Source organism: Leucoraja erinacea, chromosome 24 (genome assembly GCF_028641065.1).
Source record: "Leucoraja erinacea ecotype New England chromosome 24, Leri_hhj_1, whole genome shotgun sequence".
NCBI classification, from domain to species: Eukaryota; Metazoa; Chordata; class Chondrichthyes; order Rajiformes; family Rajidae; genus Leucoraja; species Leucoraja erinaceus.
Genome location: NC_073400.1, coordinates 19,028,581 through 19,054,645, shown reverse-complemented (window position 1 = coordinate 19,054,645; position 26,065 = coordinate 19,028,581). Strand labels below are relative to the sequence as shown.

The window sequence follows — 26,065 nt, the reverse complement described above, 5'->3', positions numbered from 1 at the left end:
GGAATTAAATTACTGTTAGAACACAAAGTACTTGTGCTATAACTCCAGGATAAGCACTCAACCAAGAAGCCCAATGCCAAAGTAGTATCTAAACTGCTTATTATACGTGCTTATGATACAGGACAATAACTCACTCCATATTCAGTAAAAAGCTATTCAGTTAACAAACACAAAACCTAAATGTTTAACCAAGAAACCCCATCCAATGCCACATGAGAATCTAAGATGCCTTTACTCAGTTAAACGATGGGACAACAAAAACTAGGTGTGTAGATGCCAGTATATCATTGGGGTTATCAAGTGGACAAGTGGGCTCCTCCTTTCACTGGTGTTTCATTGAGTTAGGCCCACGACACCTCGGGAAGGCTCAACAGTTAGTTGTGGTGTCCCAGAACCAACCCACTCAATACCTGTTCTCAACATCTACACTACTACTACTACTAAGCAGCTAACTATATAGATATATACAGATGATTAATTCACTCAAATAAATGCTTAACACTTGCATCCTGTCTTACGCTTATCCTCACCCTCCAACAAACAATCGTAACACCATTAATATCAGCCGCATATAAAACCGTTACACATTTCTTTTCTGCCCCCAACGGGGGATGAGGGGATGATGGGGTTGATAGGCAGATGGTTAGAACAAAGGCCAGAGCTTAAACCCCACTCACCTGTGTCCACCTATTGCCTGCCAGGCTTTATCCTAATGTCCTGGTTGGGTTGCTCCTGGGCCTGGCCAAGCTGGCCATCCATGAGTCACGGCGCCAGGCAGTGGAGGGCTCTACCCGAGCCGGCTGCCTGCCCCTTTACCGGGGATACGTTGGTGCCCGGGTACTGTTAGAAAGGGAATATGCCCTGTCTATGGGCACCCTGAGGGAGTTCCGGGACCGCTGGGCTCCGCATGATGTAGAATGTATCCTCAATAGAGATTGTATCATAATTGTATAATAGTTTACTATGGATATATGTTTGTATTGTATTATGGTGGTGGGTTCTGGTTTGTTTTATTGTAGTGTAAATATTATTTTTTAATAATTGAATACATTTTTTGATTTAAAAAAAAAAAGGCTTTACCCTAGCTCTCCTCTCTTCCAGCATTCCCCTCCACCTCTGACAATCACTCTGAAGAAGGGTCCCAACGTCACCTACCCATGTTTTGCAGAGATGCAACCTGACCTGCAGAGTTACTCCAACACCTTGTGTGCTTTTGTGTAAACCAGCATCTGCTGTTCCTTGTTTCTACATTTTGACAATTCCATGATTGTGATGGATGGAAGGCAACTGATGGGAATGTTGGGACAGTCGAAGGTCTTCAAACTTTGCCCGAGTTACTCCAATATCCATGTCCCAGGGTTTATATGTTTAGAATTCTGTAACCACAATCTACTCCCATCAGACATAACCAGCCTACAGTGATTTTTTTTTCCTTTTGATTCAAATTAACTTTGATATCTTTCTTCAAGTACCTTTCATCTCCCGGACTCTTCCCTGAGGACATTGATTCCTCATTGATGTACATGTCTATTGTTCTTGGATATTATTCAGCTTCATATAGCAAGCATGCACCTTTTTTTAAATCTACCCTACACAATATCAGCAGCCTACTTGGTCATGGTGAGGGATGGGCAGCTGGCTCTGGCCCATGGAGACAAAAGGAACTGCAAGTGCAGGAATCTTGAGCAAAAGCCAAAGTGCTGGAGGAATTCAATGGGTCAGGTGGCATCAGTGGAGGGAATGGACAGATGACAATTCACAAAGGGACTTTCCTTCGGATTTATTCTGACTGAAGAAGGGTCCCAACCAGAAATGTTATCAATCCATAAGCTCCACGATGTTCCCTGGTCCACTGACTTCTGCCCGCACAAAGTTTGACATGAAACCTACAAGATTGCTTTTGAAGAGTATGGCCAAGTGTATGGGCAAGGTCATGGGCGGGGGGAGGGGATGCATGATCAGAACCAGGGACCAGGAATGGAGCCCAGCATCTAGCTCATGCTCTGGGCCAGATGACAATAGTGTAGCCAGGAACATGGACAAGAAGGGGGTGAGGAGCCAGAGGGCCGGATGTGGGCAAGGACTCCGGCACGTGACACCATTCATGTGTGCTGGCAAAAGCAAAACAAGATTATTATTTATTTTTTAAAAAGTGGCATGTGCCAGGGTTATTGACAGCAGTTTCCTGCAGTTTTGGCTGATGATAGAGAGTGGACTGAGTGTATTTGCCCACATTAGAGTCAAAGAGTGATACAGTGTGGAAACAGGCCATTCAGCCCATCTTGCCCACACCAGCCAACATGTCCCAGCTTCACTAGTCCCACCTGCCTGCACGTGGTCCATATTCCTCCAAACCGGTCCTATCCATGTACCCGTCTAACTGTTTGTTAAACGATGGGATAGTCCCTGCCTCAATTACTTCCTCTGGCAGCTTGTTCCATACACCCACCACCCTTTGTATGATAAAGATACCCCTCAAATTTCTATTTAATCTTTTCCCCTTCACCTTGAACCTACTGTAAGTCCTCTGTTCCTCGATTCCCCTACTCTGGGCAAGAGACCGTGTGCATCTCCCAGATCTATTCCTCTCATATTGTTGGGTAGATGCCAGTATTGTAACTACACTGGAATAGTTTGGCAAGACACGCACCCTGAGTTGCTGATTTTGTAATAGCCACAACAGTAGTGTATGTTATTTGGTGGTAAATTGTGTTAAATTGATACAAAACTCTGGTATGCCATCATACTCCTCACCGGGAAGAGACAATTATAGTGTCATAGATTCCTACTGAATGGAAACAGGCTCTTCGGCTCAACCTGCCCATGTCTACCAAGATGGCCCATCTAAGCTCGTCCCCCCATCAGTCTGAAGAAGGGTTTCGGCCCGAAACGTTGCCTATTTCCTTCGCTCCATAGATGCTGCTGCACCCGCTGAGTTTCTCCAGCATTTTTGTGTACCTTCGATTTTCCAGCATCTGCAGTTCCTTCTTAAACAAAGAGAAACTATTTGCTCATGTTTGTCCAATATTTAGGAAACATTTAGACAGGTACATGGATAGGACATGATTAGAGGGATATGGGCCAAACGCGGGCGGGTGGAACTGGTGTAGTTAGACATGTTGCGCTCTGTGGGCAAGTTGGGCCGAAGTGCCTGTGTCCACGCTGTATGACTCTGACGAATAAATGTTTTGATCGATTGTTTTGAAACTAATTCTTCACCTCTCTCTGCAGCTGCATCAAGTGGGTGAAGACTTTGTGAAATCGAGTTGTTGCGTCTTTGAAGAGTGCTCCGCTCTACCCTGGGAGGTGCTTGTGCGCGTCACTAGCAAACTCCTCAGAACGAGCCGCTGGCTGTCCGCGGTGCTGAAACTCTCCGCTCGCCTCCGTCTCCGCTTCAGCACCCGCGCCTCCACCGACGCCGCTGGGCAGGACACCCGTCATGCGCCAACATTTAACCGGGCACCGTTCAGGTATTCAGAAGCTGTTTCGTCTCCTTAGCAACATGAGTCAAGGCAAAGCCCAGAGAGTATCTTAGGTGACGGATCTCAGCCGCAGCAGAAGAGCGGAGCCCGGGCTGAGACTGAGGGAGCTGACAGCCGGGAGCATGGGGGATAAGATGCTTCCAGCCCAGGAGGCTGCTAAGATCTATCACACTAACTACGTGAGGAATTCCAGAGCCATAGGCGTCCTCTGGGCGATCTTCACCATTTGCTTTGCCATCATCACCGTGGTCATCTTCATCCAACCCTACTGGATCGGGGACAGCATCAACACCCCCCAGGCTGGCTACTTCGGCCTCTTCCATTACTGCATCGGCAACGGACTCACCCGGGAGCTCATCTGCAAAGGAAGTGCCCTGGATTTCGGCTCCATCCCCTCAGGAGCTTTCAAAACTGCCATGTTCTTCGTCGGCATCTCCATGCTGCTCATCATCGGCTGCCTCGTCTGCTTCAGCCTCTTTTTGTTTTGCAACTCAGCCACTGTTTACAAAGTCTGTGCCTGGATGCAACTTGCTTCAGGTGAGTCCCCGCTGCTCGGCTGCCGACTGCACCTCATCTCGGTGCTTCCAATAGCTCTCCGGTCTAACACGCCTTCTTAAATAAAAAATTAAAAAAAAACACGAGTTGCAACGTTTGCCAGTTCAAACTTTGCCTCGGAATTACTATGTCCACTTTGCTAACTCGGCTTGGGCGCTATCATTTATCCACAATCTTCCCCATTCATCGTATTGCAATCTAATGATCTATTTCTAAACGATCTTCATATCCGTCACTGTGAGCATTTTTTCTGGCGGATGTAGGGATCGAGCTGCCACAGAAGGTAGTTGAGTCAGGTACTATCACAACGTTGAAAAGGTATTGGGGCAAGCTCACGATAGAAAAGGTTTAGAGAGATACGGGCCAAACAAGGGCAGGTGGGATGAGTATAGATGGGGCATCTTGGTCAGCATGTAGGTCGAAGAGCCTGTTTCTATGCTGCTTCTATTGGCTCTATATGTTCGTGGTTATATTAATTCAGGGCAGTAAACAAATTCAATAATAATCTACCCAACGAATTCTTAGAAAAGCATGACTTATAATTGTAGTGGAAAGCTCCAGAGTAGGTTTTTAAGTCATTGGGTATCTGTTGTTCTGCCTACTTCAGTGAGTCAACCATTAAAGGAATGTCGTTGTCTGGCAGCTTGATCTCTTCAATATACACTAGTCCTCTATGGCAACGTTACTCCTACATCACCAGCTTCCTTAAAATCAGAACCACTATCTCCAATCTTTCCATTGTTAAACACCAGTCAGAGTACTTCATCCAAGCCCAATGTCACTCCTGACCTTTCTATTGAACATGGATTTCAATAGAACTGGTGATGAACACATACAGTACCTTGAATGTTTTTCATCTGTAACTGGGGTTAAGAGAATCTCTTCAGGGAAATGTAATGCATCTTTTCAACTTCAGAAGCTTGCACAAACATTTGGCTGCTTTGGATGTTCTGGGTGTGATATTTGGACTGGTCTCACCCTCACCCTCCTCACCCGTTTCCTTTCCCAACCCCTTCCCGTGCCCTTCCCCTGCCCCACCCCTTCTCTACACCTGTCTCTATCATTGTGAAGCATGCCAACTAATTGAAATTTGCTTCACATTTTCCACACTTGTGCCTGACCACACCAGCAATAATTTCTCCCAAAGCAATATCTTCAGCAGTTAAAGCCACAGGTCGCCACTGTATCCAATTTTCATTTCTGCGAATATATTCACAGTGGAAACAACTAATTGATGACTCATTAACCACCTCACTGTAGTCTTGAAATTTACTTTATAAGAGAACTGGAAAAAATTACTCATGGTGACAAAATGCATATACAAAGCATTTAGTTTCAGGTCCATTCAAACTTCCAGCAAATTCAGTATGTTCAGTTTAGTTTAGTTTACGTGTACTAACAATACAGTGAGAAGCTTTTTTGTGGTGTGCTGTTCAGTCAGTGGAAAGCCCATACATTATTACAACAAGCCGCCCACAGTGTTTAGACACATGATGAAGGGAACAATGTTTAGTGCAAGATAAAGTCCGATTAAAGGTAGTCTGAGGATCTCCAATAAGGTAAATGGAAGGTCAGCACTGCTCTCCAGTTGGTGATAGGATGGTTCAGTTGCCTGATAACAGCTGGAAAGAAACTGTCCCTGAATCTGGAGGAGTGCATTTTCACACTTCTGTACCTCTTGCCTGATTGGAGAGAAGATAAGTGAGACTTGTCCTTAATGATGCTGGTCCCCATGCGAGGCAACATGAAATATGCAGAGTGATACACATATGAAATATAGTAGATTGAAGGGAGGTTGATTGTAAATATAGTCAATGGAAGGAGGTTGGTTTGCGTGCTGGTATGTAAAAACTATAATATAGCTTTACATGGAATAGTGTGGTGAATGATTTAATACAAAATAATACTTCCAAATAAATAATTAGAAAAAAAATGTTTAGAACTCTGCTCTTGAAATAAAGACACATATATGAAAGCATAATTTGAATTGTTATTGCTACATTCTTTTATAATTGGCCAAATTAAGATTTAGTGTTGCAATGACAGAGAGAGGTGACTAACACGATGAAGGCATCACGGGCAGGGAGCCTAGTATGAAGTGCAGTGTAGGAAGGAACTACAGATGCTGGTTTATACCAAAGCAAGACACAAAAAGCTGGAGTAACTCAGCGGGCCAGGCAGCACCTCTGAGTAGAAGGAACGGGTGACGTTTTGGGTATGTAGTACTCCCGTCTCTCAGCACTCTATACTCCAGCCTGCGTAACTGATGAGGCATCACCACCAAATTACACAGCCTCGCTTCTCATAATAACTCTGCAGCACTAGTGTGGCACGGTGGCACAGCAGTGGACCCAGCTGCCTTACAGCATCAGGAACCCGGGTTGCATCCTGCCTATGGGTGCTGTCTTTACGGAGTTTTCACCTTCTCCCTGTGACCGTGTGGGTTTTCTTCAGGTGCTCCGGTTTCCTCCCACACTCCAAAGACGTACAGGCTCGTAGGTTAATTGGCTTCTGTAAATTGTAAAATGTCCCTTGCGTGTAGGATAGTGCTAGTGTAGAAGCGATCGCTGGTCCATGCAGACTTGATGGGCCAAAGGGCCTGTTTCCATGCTACACCTCTAAAGTCTGAAGTATTTTGTGATGTTCGCCTGGACTCTGTATGTGATATGTGGGTGTCGTGAGGCACACCTTTTCAATCATAAAACAAAGCTGCCCAGATAATACCTCAGTTGTTCCAGTGGCTGCACTGTGCCTCGGGCACAACTTTTCATGATGTTCCCTCAGCACTGAACATATTTTCAGAGTACTTAATCTTTCAAAGCTAACACAGAAGGTACCTGGTATACCAAAAGTGCAAGGAAAATGATGCTGGGCAGTCTTCAGCTACACAGGATACAAAGTGCTGGAGTAACTCATCGGGTCAGGGAATCAGTCCTCTATTCACAGATGCTGCCTGACTCGCTGAGTTACTTTCTGTCCTTTTTTGCTGACCAGCATCTGCAATAAATTCCTTGTTTCTTCAACTGAACTGGTGTGAACGGGTAGGAGGGAACTGCAGATGCTGGCTCAAACCGACCATCACCCACTCACACTAGTTCTGTTATCCCAACTTTGCATCCATTCTCTACAGGAAAAATTCCACAGAGGGTCAATAACCCACACATCTTTGGGACGTGGGAGGAAACTGGAGCACCTCTCACAAGCTCACAGGGAAAACATGCAAACTCCATGCAGACAGCATCCGAGGTCTAATTATGTTCTAATCCTTCATATTCTAATTTCCCTTATTCTTCCGGTTAAATTCCTAATGCACATCCACTTGTTATTTGGTCACTCCAATTAGCAGCAGCTATACATTAAATGAATGATTGGAGGCATTCGATTATTTTCAATTTGATTAAGTACTGAGAAACAACCAAATCCTGGGGCTTGTCATGCAGATACTAGTTGAACATATCTGTTAGATGGCTGTCTCTATCGTTTATACCTGCCAATTTTATTCCAATGGAATGTCATTTACTGTAAATCATAGCAGTCTCCAGATGTGCAAAGTGAATGGTCACTGCAGGTTTCTTGACCAGCTAGCAATAAAACATCATCAGAATGGTAGACTCAATCATGAACAACATAGAAACATAGAAACATAGAAAATAGGTGCAGGAGTAGGCCATTCGGCCCTTCGAGCCTGCACCGCCATTCAATAGATCATGGCTGATCATCCAACTCAGTATCCTGTACCTGCCTTCTCTCCATACCCCCTGATCCCTTGAGCCACAAGGGCCACATCTAACTCCCTCTTAAATATAGCCAATGAACTGGCCTCAACTACCTTCTGTGGCAGAGAGTTCCAGAGACTCATCACTCTCTGTGTGAAAAATGTTTTTCGTGCTGCACCTCTAAAGTCTAAAGTATTTTGTGATGTTCGCCTGGACTCTGTAGGTGATATGTGGGTGGCGTGAGGCACACCTTTTCAACAGGTAATACAGGTAATAACAATGGGTAATACTTTCCATTTTCATCCTTCCCCGCCTCTTCCCTGTGCCCCACCCATCTCACCCCTTCCACCCGTATTCCTTCATCTGGCTTCACAATTTGTCCGTCTTCTATCCTTATCTCACACCTTCTATTTATTCATCTCTGGACTTTGTCCACCCATCTGCTTATCGATGCCTCCCTCCCCAGCAAATAATTTCATATCCCTAACCAGTTCCCTTTTGAATCTCAGGCCCTTAAGTCCGGGCAGTATCAACATACTTGTAAATGTTCAGTATTGGTCAGCTCAGTGATGCTTCCCTTGTACCTGAAATGGAAGGCTTTGCTTCACTCACTGATCCAGAGCTTCAGCATGGTGACATAGAGCTGATGGTGCACTGCAACATCAGGGGTAGCACCTTCCTGATGAGATGTTCGGACGCCTTAATTCAGAAGTGATCGTCTGTGCATACAGTATTTGAAGTTTCGTTTTGCAGATCTCGGGAGTTTAGCTTCAAGGGGGGCAAAGTTTAAAGGAGATGTGCATTCAACGTCCCTACAGCGAGGGTGGTGAGTGCCTGGAATGTGTTGTCGGGGATGATGGCTGAAGCACATCTGATAGTGACATTTAATAGAATTTTGGATAGGTGCTTTGATATACAGGGAATGGAGGGATGTGGATCACATGCAGACAGAGGAGACTAGTTTAACCTGGCATCATGTTCAACACAGACATCGTAGGCCAAAGACACTATCCTTGTGCTGCACTGTTCGATGTCCATGTTCGATGTCACCACTCCACACTCAAATTATGTTTAATTTAGCAGGGAAACAGGCCCTACGGCCCACTGACTCCACACCGACCATTGATTACCTGTTCACACTCGTTCTACCTTATCTCCACTTTCTCATCCACTCTCTACGCACTAGGGGCAATTTACAGAGGCCAATTGACCTACAAACTCGCACATTTTTGGGATGTGGGAGAAAACCCAGAGCACCCAGAGGAAACCCCGCACAGTCACAGCGAGAACTTGCAAGTTCCTTACAGATGGCAACCAAGGTCAAGATCAAACCTGGGTCTCTGTCGCTGAGAGGCAGCAGCTCTACCAGCTGCACCACTGTGCCACCCTATATTAACCAATAAGATATGGTAATCAAATAAGAACATGACTATAGGCTATGGAACTCTCTTTTTTATCCAATTCGATGAAATAGAACATCATATTAACTTTAATTTACAAAGCTATAAAAAGAATTTAAATTATTTCATAGCAATTACACCAATTTAAAAGTGTTTAAGAATTGATTGGATTTGTGCATTTCTGGTTATATGCAGCACCTTATTACCAATCTTCACTTTCAATAGCATAAACACAGAAGAGGGAGTTTCGCTCTTTATTGAACCATCTTTAACCATTTCAACTCATCAAGCCATGACTGATCTGAAAGTGAGTGATCTAACACAGAGCTGGAAACGTATTACATTGCAAACTTAAATATCCCTTCCCTCATTAAGTACAAAGCAGTAAAAATAATAGATCCACGTCCCGACACAAATCCAGAACAAATGTTACTCTGCTTAGAGAAACAAGGAGCTGCAGGTGCTGGTTTACGATGAAAAAGATGTAAAGTGCTGGAGTAACTCAGCAGGTCAGGCAGCATCTTTGGAGAACATCGATAGGTGAGTTTCAGGTTGGGACCTTTCTTCAGGCTGATTATAGTGGGGGGGGGGGGGTTGGGGGGGGGGGGGGTTGGAAGAAAGCTGGGCGAGAGGTGGGGCAGACAAAGAGTGATGAGTGATAGGTGGATACAGGGGAGGGGGTGATTTGATAGGCAGATGGGTGAACAAAGGCCAGTAATGAAAAAACTAAAGGTGTGAAATAAGGATTGAAGAGGTTCATATTGTGAAGCCAGAGGAAGGAATGTAGATGGAAGGGGAAGGGACAGGGTGAAATGGGTGTGTTCAGAGAGGGTGCTGGGAAGAGAGAGGAGGGTGGGGGGGGGAAAGGGGTGGATGGGGCGGGGTTAAAATTGGAGAATTGGTAGTTGGCTTTATTGGTTTAAAATTGAAGCGGCAATTTTATGTCTGTTTCAATCCCTTTCATTGTTCCTTTTTACTCAGCCCAACTTTGCCTGAAAAATGGTCTTTCCTGGTGTCTCTCCACAGCCTTGCCTTCCTGATCAATGCATCAGGGATTAAACTGGATGTTGATTACTCACCTCAAGAATGACTCATGGCTTGCATTCGTCCAAAGTGCCATTTCCCTTTTGGTGCCCTGGGTGCCCAAGTTACAGTATATCAGAAATACACACGGTAGAAATTTGGTGCTTATTTTATGCAGTACACATGTTATATACAGTGACCATATAACCATATAACCATATAACAATTACAGCACGGAAACAGGCCATCTCGGCCCTACAAGTCCGTGCCGAACAATTTTTCCCCTTTAGTCCCACCTGCCTGCACTCATACCATAACCCTCCATTCTCTTCTCATCCATATGCCTATCCAATTTATTTTTAAATGATACCAATGAACCTGCCTCCACCACTTCCACTGGGAGCTCATTCCACACCGCTACCACTCTCTGCGTAAATAAGTTCCCCCTCATATTACCCCTAAACTTCTGTCCCTTAATTCTGAAGTCATGTCCTCTTGTTTGAATCTTCCCTATTCCCTATGACGTGCGCAAATAATACTGCATTGTGTCGCAGAGCAAAATATTGCAGATGTGGGAAATAAAAGCAATGCCAGAAGTGGCCAGCAAGAGAGGCAAGAGTATTTTATTGTCATATGTCCCAGATAGAACAATGAAATTATTACTCGCAGTAGCACAACAGAATATGTAAACATGGTGAATGGTAAACAATATCATAAATGAGGGAAAAAAAGTTCAGTGTGTGTATATACATGCACACGCATGCAGATATACACATAACAAACAAACAATAATAGTGCAATAATGACAATAATAGTCTAAATAGTTCAGAGCTAATTTGAGGTTATAATGTTTAATAACCTAATGACTGTAGGGGAGAAGTTATTCCTGAACATGGACGTTACAATTTTCAGGCTCCTGTACCTTCTTCCTGCTGGCAGGGGTGAAATGAGTGTGTGGCTAGGGTGGTGTGGGTCTCCGATGATGCTGGCTGCCCTTTTGAGGCAACGGCTCTGGTAAATCCCTTTGATTTACTAGAGGTCAGTCAGCATGGTAAGGAGAGGTGTTGAGTTAACATTACAGGCTGATGATCCTTCATCAGCTTCTGCAATTCATCCTAAGATGTCAGGAAAGTGGAGAAAACCGGCATGAAAATGTTGCTCTAAAACCAGACTGCACAATCAATTCTTCCAGTGATAAATAGAGACACAAGGAACTGCAGACGCTGGAATCTTAAACAAAACACAAAGTGCTGGAGGGACTCGGTGTGTCAGGCAGGCAGGTGATGTTTCAAGTTATGACATATTTTCAGAGAAGGGTCCCAACCCAAAATATCATCAGTCTATTCCCTCCACAGATGCTGCCTGACCCGCTGAGTCAGCACTTTATGTTTTGCTTTTATTGATAAAAATGAATTCAATCTCAAGAATTGATGAAGCATTTAAGAATACCACACTAGAATCATTGCATTACAGTTAACCAATATATATATATATTTATAATTATTTTATTTTATCACTAAAGAAGTCCATGTTCAGTCAGTGTCACACAATTTTCCATCCTATAATTTATTGTGGGCAAACTATCCATTATTGGGATGTAATGTTAAAATTGTACAAGGCATTGGTGAGGCCAAATCTGGAGTATGGTGTACAATTTTTGTCGCCAAATTATAGGAAAGATGTCAACAAAATAGAGAGAGTACAGAGGAGATTTACTAGAATGTTGCCTGGGTTTCAACAACTAAGTTACAGAGAAAGGTTGAACAAGATAGGTCTTTATTCTTTGGAGCGCAGAAGGTTAAGGGGGGACTTGATAAAGGTCTTTAAAATTATGAGAGGGATAGACAAAGTTGGCGTGGATAAGCTTTTTCCATTGAGAGTAGAGAAGATTCAATCAAGAGGACATGATTTGAGATTTAAGGGACAAACGTTTAGGGGTGACATGAGGGGGAACTTCTTTACTCAGAGAGCAGTAGCTGTGTGGAATGAGCTTCCAGTGGAAGTGGTGGAGGCAGGTTCGATTTTATCATTTAAAAATAAATTGGATAGTTATATGGACGGGAAAGGAATGGAGGGTTATGGTCTGAGTGCAGGTAGATGGGACTAGGTGAGAGTAAGTGTTTGGCACGGACTAGAAGGGCCGAGATGGCCTGTTTCCGTGCTGTAATTGTTATATGGTTATAGAAACTGATTACCGTGTAGAATGCTGCTGCTTGCAATGGAAGATAGAAATAGATAGTTACAGCATCTCTATACTGTATCTGTCTGTAGCATCTTAACAGCAATGAATAAAGCTGATAAAATCAAACGTAACAAGACAGGGGCTTTGAATGTACTCTGTATTTTGGGCTTGACAATGTAGCCACAGTGAACAAGTAGCCATTGGGATCTTTGAGATTGAAACCCTGTTATAGAACTATCAACATGGCAGTAGGCCAGGAGATTGCCTCAATGTTTTCAGCAAGTTACTTGGTTTATGAATACAGCTAATCACCATTGCCCACACTGCCATTACACTGTCCTAGAGATTAGAACAATAAGGTCCACAATGTCTATGCTGAACATCAGTTAGTTTCCCCCAATCATCCTTCCCCAGTAGCAAGATGGAATTGCCTTCATAAGAATAGAATGATAGAGGTAACCAGCATGGAAACAGCCCCTTCAGCCCACCTCGTCAATGCCGACCAAGGTTCCCATCTACGCTAGTCCCATTTAGCTGTGTTTAGCCCATATCTTTCTAAACCTTTCCTATCCACGTACCAATTCAAATGGCGTTTAAATGTTGTTACAGTATCTTCCTCAATGACATCTTCTGGCAGCTGGTTCCATATACCCACTATCCACACCTTAACAGTAAGTTTATTAGTTCACCTTCTTTAATGGGTTTTGATGCAGTTCAACTATTTTGACCTGCAACTTCCACGGACGTTTTGTCTTCAATTTACTCAGCACTTGCTGGAACAAAGGAACAACGCCGGGAAAGCCGGAAAGATTGCAGAGAATGTTTTATGTGGATGTTGCCTGGACTCGAGGGCCTGAGATATAGGGAGAGGTTGGACAGGCTGGGAATTTATTTCTTGGGGCGCAGGAGACTAAGGGGGTGATCTTATAGAGGGATACAAGATCATGGACAGGGTGAATGCGCAGTTGGGTAATTGAATCAAGAAGCAGAGGACATAGGTTTAAGGTGAGTGGGACAAAGTTTTCACGAGGGTGATGGGTATATGGAACGAGCTCCCAGAGGAGTTAGTTGAGGCAGGTACTATAGCAATTGGACAGGCACATGGACAGGAAAAGTATAGAGGGATATGGGCCGAACACGGTCAAATGAAACTAGCTTAGATGGGCATCTTGGTTGGCATGGATACGTTGGGCCGTCGGGCCTGTATGACTATGATTCTGTGACTCCTTGTCTCTTTGACTGGGATATAGCAGATATTTCACAAATAGATACAACCATCTGTAATTTGTGACAATGTGACTGCGGGAAGAAAAGACAGTTTACATTCAGGCACAATTGCATCTTTTGGAAAAGTGTACAGAGCTGCATATACAATACATCACTTTGCTGAACTGTGGCTGTTGATGCAAAACCAGCTACCATTTTGCACAGAATGAAGCCCTGGTTTAACTGTTTTGGGTGGAGAGGTGGGCAGTTAATGCTGCAGAGACAAGCCTCTGCACATCAGTGAGATTTCCTTTCACTGCTCTGTACTTAAAGCTTCAAGAAATAATGCTGGCTTTCATAGCTCACAGAAAAGCCAGAGTTAAACGTAGATAATTGTAATTCTTAGATTAGTTCAAAGCACAATACTGCAGATACTGGAAATATGAAATTAAAGAAAGAGCAGGAACTTATTTTCTGTTATTATTTTTAATTCCCTGAAAGGGTATGGGCAGTTTGTCATAAGCAAACAATGGCTGATGATTAGAAAATGACAGTAGACACACCAAAGTGACAACTGATAGTGGTAATTCTCTGTGACAGCCAGACTGTAAAGATTGCTTAATAATAGCTGTGTGCCTGGTGGTTGGCAATTTCAATGTATTAGTTTAATTTAGTTTAGAGATACAGCACAGAAACAGGCCCTTCGGCCCACCGAGTCCACACCAACCAGCGGTCCTCGTATAGCAGCACTATCCTTACACACCAGGGACAATTGACAATTTTTTTACCAAAGCCAATTAACCTATAAACCTGAACGTCTTTGTGTGTGGGAAGAAACTGGAGCACCCGGATAAGATACATACCCATGGGGAGAACGTACAAACTCCATGCAGACAGCGCTGATAGTCAGGATTGAACCTGGGTCTCTGGCGTTCTAAGGCAGCAAATGTACCACTGTGCCGCCCCATGGTATTAGATTGTAGATGATTAGATTAGAGAGGATTTGTTCGGCTGCATGACCACAATCCTGGGGCTTGTTCCTGAGCAACGTTGAAAAGTTACACGGTTGGTAAAGAGGCGGAAAAAAACTCTCAGTCAACACATTCCGTTCTTTCTCCGGACACGAGTTCCACACAAATGTGCAGAGCGATGGTTTCTGATGTTCACCCTCGTGAAGGATCTTTTGATGTCATGCTCGGAGACTGACATCATTGTGTTTGTCGGGAACTGTGTGCGCTCATGAAGGTACAGCTTTGTCCTCCTGATGGTTCACTTGTAGTTATTTCTCTATAAATCAAAATGTTACCAAAATCTAATATAATCTTGTCTCTGCCAGGATTTGATTAGACGTCATTGTAGGCATTTGAAAATTTGGGGGTGCTCCAGTTTCTTCCCACACTCCAAAGATGTGTGGGTTTGTAGGTTAATTGGCTTCTGTAAAAAAATGTCAATTGTCCCCAGTGTGTAAGATGGTGTTAGTGTACGAGGTGATCAATGGTCAGCATGAACTCAGTGGGCCGAAGTGCCTGTTTCCATACTGTATCTCTGAAGTCTAAAGTAAAGTCTACAAATTCTAAAATGGCAAAAATCAAGCAACCATTTCCTGTGCTACTAATTGTTTTGAGCATTTCATTGTACCTGTATAGAAACATAGAAACATAGAAAATAGGTGCAGGAGTAGGCCATTCAGCCCTTCGAGCCTGCACCGCCATTCAATATGATCATGGCTGATCATCTAACTCAGTATCCTGTACCTGCCTTCTCTCCATACCCCCTGATCCCTTTAGCCACAAGGGCCACATCTAACTCCCTCTTAAATATAGCCAATGAACTGGCCTCAACTACCTTCTGTGGCAGAGAATTCCACAGATTCACCACTCTCTGTGTGAAAAATGTTTTTCTCATCTCGGTCCTAAAAGATTTCCCCCTTATCCTTAAACTGTGACCCCCTTGGTCTGGACTTCCCCAACATCGGGAACAATCTTCCTGCATCTAGCCTGTCCAACCCCTTAAGAATTTTGTAAGTATGGAAATGGAAAGTATTGAAATGAAATGAAAAATTTTGTTAAGTAAAAATGGAAGGGTCTTTTACATTTGGAAATAATACAGATCTTTCATTTTTTCATGGAACCTCTAACATCTACAACCAAACAAAGCACATCCACACAAAAATCAATGAGGATTTCCATTCCTATATCAGTAAGATTTAATCTGAAGACTCACTGGCAGATGAGAAGTAAGCTTTCATCTGGGTGTACCATCAATATCAATCAAAATTTCATCTGTAGAGAAAGGAAAGGTCAAACTATAATTTCCGTAACTAATGGAATCACAGCGAAGGAAGAAAGAAAACTCCTGCATTCAAAACCATGCACGTTAGTATTTGATGGACTTTCTTCTCTGTATGGTCTGGGAATTAATATCAGAATCATTTTCTGGTGGAGATAATGAAACAAGTCCAGCAAGTTGCACAAGCTAGTTTCCTTGTTAAGTCCTTCAGGTTTACCTTTGTTTTAATAAGGTTACCGGTAAATCCTCAATTCTCTATGAATGGGCAGTTAGTATTAATGCACAAATCTAAAATGTTATCACTTCTGACAGTCGACTGAATTTTGCTTCTAAATCTTTGTGAATTCCCAAGTGTGGACCAGACTTTCAGTGTCTTGGAAGTCCCAACCGAAGCAATCCAATATATTGGAGACACAAGAACAGGAGATGCTGGAATGTTGAGCAAAACAAAGTGCTGGAGAAACTCAGCGGGCCAGGCAGCATCTGTGGGGGAAATAGAAACTTTTGAAGAAGGATCCAGACCCAAAATGTTGTCTATCCAATTCCTCCACAGATGCCGAGAGACCAATTGAGTTACTCTATTCCAATGTGATATTGGAGAACTGTACAACAGGCTCTCGATGCCCTGGTTCAGGACAATACGAGGATGGGAGCTGTAATTTGTAATAAAGCTCAGAGGTGTCAAATAGATTATTGTAGTGCGTGGGTCTCAAAAGGAAGTCCAGTGTTTTGAGAGGCACCTTTTATTATGTTCCTCCCAGTTGTAGGGAAGGCCAAAATGAGTGAAAGATGGCACCCAAACCCCTGCCTTTAAACCCTCTGGCTAAGGGCCGCCTCCGGACTGAACCACTCCTATGCCGAGGGGTTCGACACTATGATGGCACAACCCTTGTGAGCCGCCACATTATCTTGATTATTGGGTATATGGAGCGAGCAGCTAGAGGAGGTAGTCGAGGCATGTATAATAACAACATGTAAAAGACCTTTGCACCAGTACATTGATTGAAAAGGTTTAGGGGGCTATGGGACAAATATGGGCAAATGGGGCTCAGATGGGGCACCTTGGTGGGCATGGATGAGTTGGGCCAATGGGCTTGTTTCCATGCTGCATAACTCTAGGACTCCATCCTATTTTCTGCAGAAAGTATGCGGTTTCCAGAATACACTTCTGTTAGTTAGCAGATGTAGCGCTGAAGTTCTTCATTTTAAAGGCTGCTGAATTTAAACTGCCTAAGTGTATGGAACGTGATGATTTTCATTCACAAGACGGTGGTTGTTTTTTTCACTCCAGGCTTGGAGCTATCTAATTGTACAAACATGTCAGAAGCAATGCCTGCCATCACATCTGTCTTTGGTTCTGTCCTGCCAACACTTGAATAGATCGACGACAAGCATCAAAGATCAAACTGCATACATTGACCGCATCAGATTAATGAGTTACTGAAATCAGAGCAGCAGCATTATTTTGTACGTTGATGTCAAGTAATAATTTCCCATCCACATTCACAGTAACGATTCAATTAACCCATGTCAGTTTCCAATGGGGAAAAAAACTATTCTGCTCTAAAGATTCTTTGCTGTTTAAATTAATAACATGTAGTACGTGCTTTACAGAAGCAGCATTGCACAATGAGCCGTTTCTCAGTGGAAGAAGAAGATATTTTGCAGTTACAGCTTTTATGTGAGGGATTCTCAATTTGGTTAGCATACTGCAGATAGGAAAATGCTTACTGGTAACTTCCAGCTAATGATGAGGGTTACATTTTAAATAGCTGCTGAAATCTAACTATTCTGACAATTCTCTCACTGTTCTAGAGCAGCTGACTCAGAAACATTACACACTACTACAGTTAAACCAGAAGAAGTCATAGACTCATACAGCACGAAAACAGGCCCTTCGGCCCAACTCGTCCATGCCAACCAAGGTGCTCCATGTAAACTAGTCCCATTTGCTAGAAATCCTTTAACCATTTCCTATCCTTGTACCTGTTAAAATGTCAAACATGGAGACACAAGAGACTTCAGATGTGGGAGCAAAACACAAAGTGCAGGAGGAACTCGGTGGGTCAGGCGGCATCCATGGAGGGAATGGGAAGGCAATGTTTTGAGTCAGGACCCTTCTTCAGAATGGTTTGTCTGCCTGACCAGCTGAGTTCCTCCAGCACTTTGTGTTTTCAGCAACACAAACATTCTGGAGTATAATTCCGGATGGAGTTAACAATGAGGAGGCATACTAAATAGCAAGCAAGAACTTGCACTGCAGTTGTGATCAATAAATGATCAGCTTGTGGTAGATGGGGTGCACAATGCAATTATAATTATTAAAAAAAGACACAATGTGTCAAGTGGGGTTTGAAGACGGGTCTCGATCCGAAACGTCACCTATTCATGTTCTCCAGAGATGCTGCCTAACCTGCTGAGTTTCTCCAGCACTTTGTGTGCCTCTGACTGTCTACCCTATTCCACTTTGGTGGGAAAAACAGGAAAGCAGACTATTATCTAAATGGTGGCCGATTAGGAAAAGAGGAAATGCAACAAGACCTGGGTGTCATGGTACACCAGTCATTGAAAGTAGGCATGCAGGTGCAGCAGGCAGTGAAGAAAGCGAATGGTATGTTAGCATTCATAGCAAAAGGATTTGAGTATAGGAGCAGGGAGGTTCTACTGCAGTTGTACAGGGTCTTGGTGAGACCACACCTGGAGTATTGCGTACAGTTTTGGTCTACAAATCTGAGGAAATACATTCTTGCCTTAGAGAGAGTACAGAGAAGGTTCACCAGACTGATTCCTGGGATGTCAGGACTTTCATATGAAGAAAGACTAGATAGACTCGGCTTGTACTCGCTAGAATTTAGGAGATTGATCTTATAGAAACTTACAAAATTCTTAAGGGGTTGGACAGGCTAGATGCAGGAAGATTGTTCCCGATGTTGGGGAAGTCCAGGACAAGGGGTCACAGTTTAAGGATAAAGGGGAAATCCTTTAGGACCGAGATGAGAAAAACATTTTTCACACAGAGTGGTGAATTTCTGGAACTCTCTGCCACAGAAAGTAGTTGAGGCCAGTGCATTGGCTATATTTAAGAGGGAGTTAGATGTGGCCCTTGTGGCTAAAGGGATCAGGGGGTATGGAGGGAAGGCAGGTACGGGATACTGAGTTGCATGATCAGCCATGATCATATTGAATAGCGGTGCAGGCTCGAAGGGCCGAATGGCCTACTCCTGCACCTATTTTCTATGTTTCTATGCCACTCATCCATTTATATACTTCTATCAGGTCTGCTCAACTTCCATTCCTAATTTATTTCATGGTCGTCATCCTCTGACTTTCTTCTGGCTTTCGTTGGATGAGGCAGTGGTGAATATTGCCGAGTGTCCCAGCGTCAGCCGTGCAGGGCTAGTGACAGACAGGTGCACCACACAACACACTCAGCACAGGACAGATGCGATGACACGCAGGATACTGACTTTGGTGTCGCTGCCTTAAGTAAAGAATCAGTGATGTGTAAAACATCGCGACAGCTTTGACAGGAGAAAATGATTTACAGATGATTGGTGAATCATGCAGATTAAAAGGCTGAACCTCGTTCATGACACAAAACCAAGTAAATCACTTTCTATATCAACGCTCAACGCAAAAACGGAATTGTAGACATGCTGAGCAGAACTGATAGAATACAATTAAAATGCAAAGTGGATGCTAGGTATAACAAATAAGGAAATCGCCATGTTTGTGTAATGGTTTATGGGCTGTTTCAGTTCCAGATGCACTGTTTGATCTCCCTCATTAAACTAGGAAGGTTAAGTTAGAACTCACAGCTGTTTTTAAATTAGTTATCCGTACTGCAGATAGATTCTCTCCCCGCTGATCAGATTAAAAAAAACACCAAATGTGTTTCTCTGTTGGATTATCTTCCACCGCTTGACATACTCTGGGAATTCCACATTTACAAAAGATGAATTAGGAATAAAACTGAACTGGATATGCAAGGTTCAGCGAGATACGGGTCAAATGCAGGCAGGTTGGACCAGTGTAGATGGGACATCTTGGTTGTCATCGGCAAGTTGGGCTGAAGGGCCTGTTGCCATGTTATATGACTCGATGCTGCCAATGACAATAACTGAATAGGTTTCGGTATATTATCGTCTCCTGCACCAAGTTAAAGAGAAAGGCTTTGTTTTACGTGCTATTCAATCAGAGGGGATAATATTATATCTAAATAAAATCTATCCCTGCAGAATATGGATAGGTGCTGTTTTGGGTCATGACCCTTCTTCAGACTCTGAAGTCTGTACCAGTATCTGCCGTTCCTTGCTTCTACATTTTTAAGCTTCTAATCAAGAAGGGTCCTGACCCAAAACATCACCAGTCTATGTTCTCCAGGGATGCTGCCTGACCCACTGAGGTACTCCAGTACTTTGTGTCTTTTTGTTTGTCTCCATTGGTCCACAAATGTCATATACACACGTCCGGTGAGTCTAGATCGCCATGCTACTTCGAAGCCACAAATTGATATTAGTATTTAGAGTTTAGAGAGAAAGGTACAGCATGAAAACAGGCCTTTGGCCATCCGAGTCCACTTCGACTAGCGATCATCCGTTCACCTGCACCTCCTCCAATCTCATCTACTGCATCCGCTGTCGTAGGTGTCACCTTCTCTACATCGGCGAGACCAAGCGTAGGCTCGGTGACCACCCGGCTGCCCAGCACTTCAACTCCCCCTCCCAATCTGAATCTGACCTTTCTGTCCTCGGCCTCCTCCATTGCCAGAGTGAATCCATTGCCAGTCCCAGCGCAAATTGGAGGAACAACCCCTCATATTTCGCTTGGGTAGTTTACATCCCAGTGGTATAAACATTGACTTCTTTAATTTCAGGTCATCCATGCTCACTCCCTCCTTCCCCTCCCCCGTCCCAGCTCTCTCACATAACCTACTGTCTCCGCCTCTTCCTTTTTTTACCCCGACCCTCCCCCCCCGACATCTGTCTGAAGAAGGGTCTCGACCCGGAACGTCGCCTACTCCTTTTCTCCATAGATGCTGCCTCACCTGCTGAGTTTCTCCAGCATATTTTGACTACATCCATTCACACTAGTTCTACATTATCCCACTTTATGCATTCACTCCCTACACACAACTTACAGCTGGAATCTCACCTTTTACCAACTACAGCACAATTTTGTGTTAAATGCTCAACATTCACCTGAGAGGGGATTAGTTAGACTTTGGCTACTTTCTGAACGTGCTGTGCCAAAGCCCCTACAATGAATGCACACTCATCAGCCCTGTGTAGACCAGATGGCAAGTGACAAACAGACGCGTGCTATCACATACTGGAGTAGGAGCGGGACTCCGATTCATTAGCGTAATTGCTCGAGGGAGCAGCAGGCATGTAGGGTAACCGAGCAGCTCGTGAAATATTTATTCACACTTTTGTTGTTGGCGAAAGGAGAGGACGTGTCGCAGAGTGAAGTGGGGCATGACTTACGGAAGAAAATACCTACTCTGCACACGTCAGGCGTCGCCAATTGGATATTACGGCTTTAATGCAGGAAACCTGGCACTGAGCAGTCAATGTGTAGTAAGGTCCAAATTAGACTGTAAAGCAAAGTGGGACTGCCCTGATGAAAGTTCAGTGGCCAGAAGTTCAATGGAGTCACTAAGTCACACAGGCCCTTCAGCCCAACTCATCCATGCCGACCAATCTATCCCATCTAGGCTATTGCCATTTTCCAGTGTTTGGCCCGTATCCCTCTACACCTTTCATAAGTCATAAGATCATAACTGATTAGGCCATTCGACCCTTCAATTCTACTCCGCCATTCAATCATGGCTGATTGTCTATCAGGAGGCTATCTCCCCCTCCGAACCCCATTCTCCTGCCTTCTCCCCATAACCTCTGACACCCGTACTAATCAAGACTCTATCTATCTCAGCCTTAAATATATCCACCTACTTTGCCTCCACAGCCTTCTGTGGCAAAGAATTCCACAGATTTACCGCCCTTTCATGTGTACCTGACCTAATGTCTTTTAAATGTTATTATGGTACCTGCCTCAACTACCTCCTAAGCCAGCTAGTGGGTATGCAAATTTCAAATGGTCTGAGTTTGCCTACAGACACTGTTTTACACAAATTTCTCATAATTAGAGTTTAGAAATTTAGAGATACAGCATGGAAACAGGCCCTTTACTTTAGATTTTAGAGGTACAGAGCGGAATCAAGCCCTTCAGCCCTTCAAGGGACAATTTATAATGTTTTTAACCAAAGCCAATTAACCTACAAACCTGCACATCTTCAGAGTGTTGGAGGAACCCGGAGCATCCGGAAAAAACCCACGCGGTCATAGGGAGACCATACAAACTCCATAAAGGCAGCACCCTTAGTCAGGACTGAACTGTGGCGAACATTAATTAAATGTAACAGCATTTAACGTCAGTGCAGCTCCTCAAATAAGAACCTCAGTATCAGACAAAATGTGTTGGAAGGAACTGCAGATGCTGGTTTACACCGAAGGTAGACACAAATTGCTGGAGTAATTCAGGGGGACAGGCAGCACCTCTGGAGTAAAGGAACAGGTAACATTTCAGGTTGGGATCCTTCATCAGACAGAAAGAAGAGGTGGGGGCGAGGAATAAACAGGAGATTAGAAAATGCCAGAATAAAACACAGCCGGCAACAGATGACCTCAAGAAGGGTGGAGCCCACAATGGCTCATTGTTGGTTGGGGAAGGTGTGATAACAAGAGAGATACAAGGATGCGAACAGTGGAACTGGTAGGATGACCACGGTGAGGGAGGGAGGCGGGGGTGGAGAGAATCAACGTTCATACCGCTGGGCTGTGAGCTGCCCAAGCGAAATATGAAGTGCTGTTCCTCCAATTGATGTGTGGCCTCACTCTGACAGTGGAGGCGGCCCAGGATTGAAATGCCAGTATGTTACAGTGAACAAAATGCATTGCATTATGTATGCACGGATGCAAAGCATGCACGGCTGCAAAGGTGCAAAGGATGCATGGGTAACTGCTGCACATTTGTCCATTTGTTGTGGTGCAGTTTGTATTGAGAAAACGAAGGTGACAGTGACTGGCAAAAGTGAGAACAGATGCTGGTGAATGGGAGAAAACAAGAGTAGAGAAAGATAACAACAGTAATAGATCAACTCCTTTCCAATCCTCCCAGCCAACCCTGCTACCATCAATGTCCCTGTCCTCCAGCCTCATCCTCTGGTAATCTTCTCCCCAGTAAAGAGGTTTCCCAAGATTATTTGGAAAGCGATTATTTTCAGGCTTATCCCATTACCTCAAAGCTGAAGTGTATTTCAGGAGGATCTCTGCCTGACCTGTTGAATTCTTGCAGCACTTTGTATTTTGCTCAAGATTCCATCATCTGCAGTTTCTTGTGTCTTCAAAAATACTAATTCTTCATAAGGGCCTTCAGGTCTCCTTACCAAGCGTGTAAAGGGCAGCAGGCACATGCTGACTTATGTCCATCGGCCTAAGTTGTATTTTGATTAAATCCCTTCAACTCTAGAACCAGAGTTCAAACACATGTTGCCCAGACTGAGGGATTCAAAATTGGGTCTTAAGTGACACGAAACAAAGCAGAAAATGCTGGCAGTCAGTCAGCATCTGTGGAGGAAAGAGGCCAAGGTAACAATCTTCAAAAAGTATTGTGGGAGTGAACAATGTTTTTCGAAAGGAGCAAACACATTAAATTTTTTACTACATAAATCTGTATCAGGATGGCATCTATATTAATGCATTAGAATAATGTGAATCATTTTTGAAGAACTCATCAGGACACAGCTATTTATTTCTGCTGCAGAGAATTTGAAACCAGCTACTCAGAGAACATCAGCACGGGTCCTGCAGTAACTTTAGGCAAAGCACAGACAGCATATTAATAGATATTAGTTTAACTTGGGCGGCTTGATTGCAGACTTGCGGGTTATTTAAAGGTCACTACCTTGTTTTAAACAAGCGTGCAGTCACCATCAATTAACTCATGTTGATTAATTTCCGAATCAGGGAGTTTATTGTGCAAGATGCGGACAGGTTTTAGAAGTAAGTGTATGCTTGTTCCACACTTCATTGGCAATTTGCCCAATTTATTAAATAATTAATATTTAATAAAAAGGAACTGCCGATGCTGGTTTATACCAAAAATAGACACAAAGTGATGGAGTAACACAGTGGGTCAGGCAGCATCTCTGGAGAAAATGGATAGGTGACGGTTCAGGTCGGGTCGAGTCTGACGAAGGGTCCTGACACAAATTAGCACCTATCCATGTTGTTCAGAGATGCTGCCAGGCCCACTGAGTTACTTCAGCACTTTATGTGTTTAAACAGAAACATACTCTTCTCCAGCAATGTTGCCTGGCCTGCTGAGTTACTGCAGTACTTTGTAGCTATCTTTTTCATCAAATCATTATGCATGTTGAGATTTAAACGATTGCATTGACTTTGAACATGTTGGCCTGACATCGCTGTGGCATTGTGAATCAGAATGCATACCATGGCACTCTGATGAGCATTGCTCATATCAATGGCCAACAACGTCATTATACAATCCCATCAAACACATGTCATTGAAATGCCCGTCTCAGGTCACTTGAAGCACAAGCACCTGTGCTGTCAGTACTCAGTGCACACACTCACCACGCCAGAGGTGATGGTCGGGAACGTTGATGCTTAGACTTTATGGTTCAATGGTACTTGTCACATGTACTGAAGTACGGTGACATTCATTTTTGTTTACAGTTCAGTACAAGTATCACTATACACAAGCAAATAGATACATCTCAGACACAGTACACGTGTATAGCAGTTATACACTGAGACAGCATACAGAGTCGCCAATTTGGCGCCATTTGCAAGCCCCAGTTGTTGTAAGTGCAGGGCGGCCGTTGTCCAGGTTAGCGGTGGCAGTGGCGGCAGGTAGTTCAGCCTGGAAGTGGCTATGAAGGTGGAGCTGGCTGGGGGTGGCAAGGGAAGCCATCGGTAGGTTGGTCCGCTTTGACCAAAATCAACTTCTGAAAAGAGTTTGTTGGTGGTTACCTCTATTCCAACGGAGGAAAAGACTCAATGTAGAATCAATGAACTGCAGATGCTGATGGGGACCATCGGACTATCTTTAATTGGACTTTACTGGACTTTATCTTACACTGAATGTTATTCATGTTATTCCCTTACCCATACACTGTGGATGGCTCGATTGTAATCATTAGAGCCAGGATTTTGCCATAAATGCCATGATGCCTTTTTTGATGATTTCACCAGGATAATGCCTTTCTCATGATCGAGTGCCTAAATCAGCCTTTTTTTTTAAACCATTTTGCAAAAAGGTTGTGTTATTTTCTCTAGTTGTACCATGATTACAATTACGTTTTCTATGTTAACACGTTAGTATTAATGTTATTATTAACGTGTTAACATAGTATAACTTACAAGAAAACTTCCACCATTGGGGCGAAACCGGGGGCGCCATTCATTCGTTCGTGCCGCTTTCCGCTGGTTCAGTCTTCTTATGTTGACAGCAACTTCAACATTGTTGTGCAGAAAATTAGAGATGAAGTTGCATGCAACAAAATATGGATCTCAATAGACGAGACAACTGCTGCTATGGGGTTATGTTGCCAATATGGTCATCAGTACACTGGAGGCAGGTCAACCATCAAAGGAGTATTTGTTGACATCAAAAGTATTGGAGAAGTCAAACTGCTCAACTAGTGCTCAGTTGTTTACATCTTCACTTGCTGTACTTTGGCCAGAAGGTATAAAACATGAGAATGTTCTTCTGTTTGTGACTAAAAATTTTATTCCCCAAAATATTGCATTTGACATGCTTAACTCAAGGACTTCATAGAATTGCCAAGCACATATGTAGCTTGTTTCCAAATGTCGGTGCCTAGTGTCCAATGTCAAGAAAATCTTCCTCAAAGCGCCGTCACGTGTGCAGTTGTTCAAGGAAATGACACCCGAGATTCCGCTACCTGCTCAGCCCGTTTTGACTAGAAATCGTCAACTGTTTTGAAAAAGAAGAATTTGCTGCAGTCAAGGTTGTCAGTGCAATCATGCAGAAAATGTTCCTCCACCGCGATCTTTTGTTTATTGCTTCCAATTTTGCAAACTTCCCACAAGCTATCACTTCCCTTGAGAAACGTGGTGAAACATTAATGAATAACTTGCAGGTTTTCAACAAAGTAACTGATGA

The 26,065-nt window shown here is 43.6% G+C and overlaps 1 protein-coding gene across 1 annotated transcript in view; it reads left to right on the top strand.

The window, feature by feature from the left end:
• Positions 1-1,520: 1,520 nt before the first annotated feature.
• Positions 1,521-26,065, top strand: part of LOC129708705 (LHFPL tetraspan subfamily member 5 protein-like) — a 51,665-nt gene continuing 27,120 nt past the window's right edge. Inside the window, exon 1 of the mRNA XM_055654644.1 lies at positions 1,521-4,019. Coding sequence (XP_055510619.1) covers positions 3,605-4,019 — 415 coding nt within the window. The 5' untranslated portion in view covers positions 1,521-3,604. The remainder of the gene's footprint in view (positions 4,020-26,065) is intronic.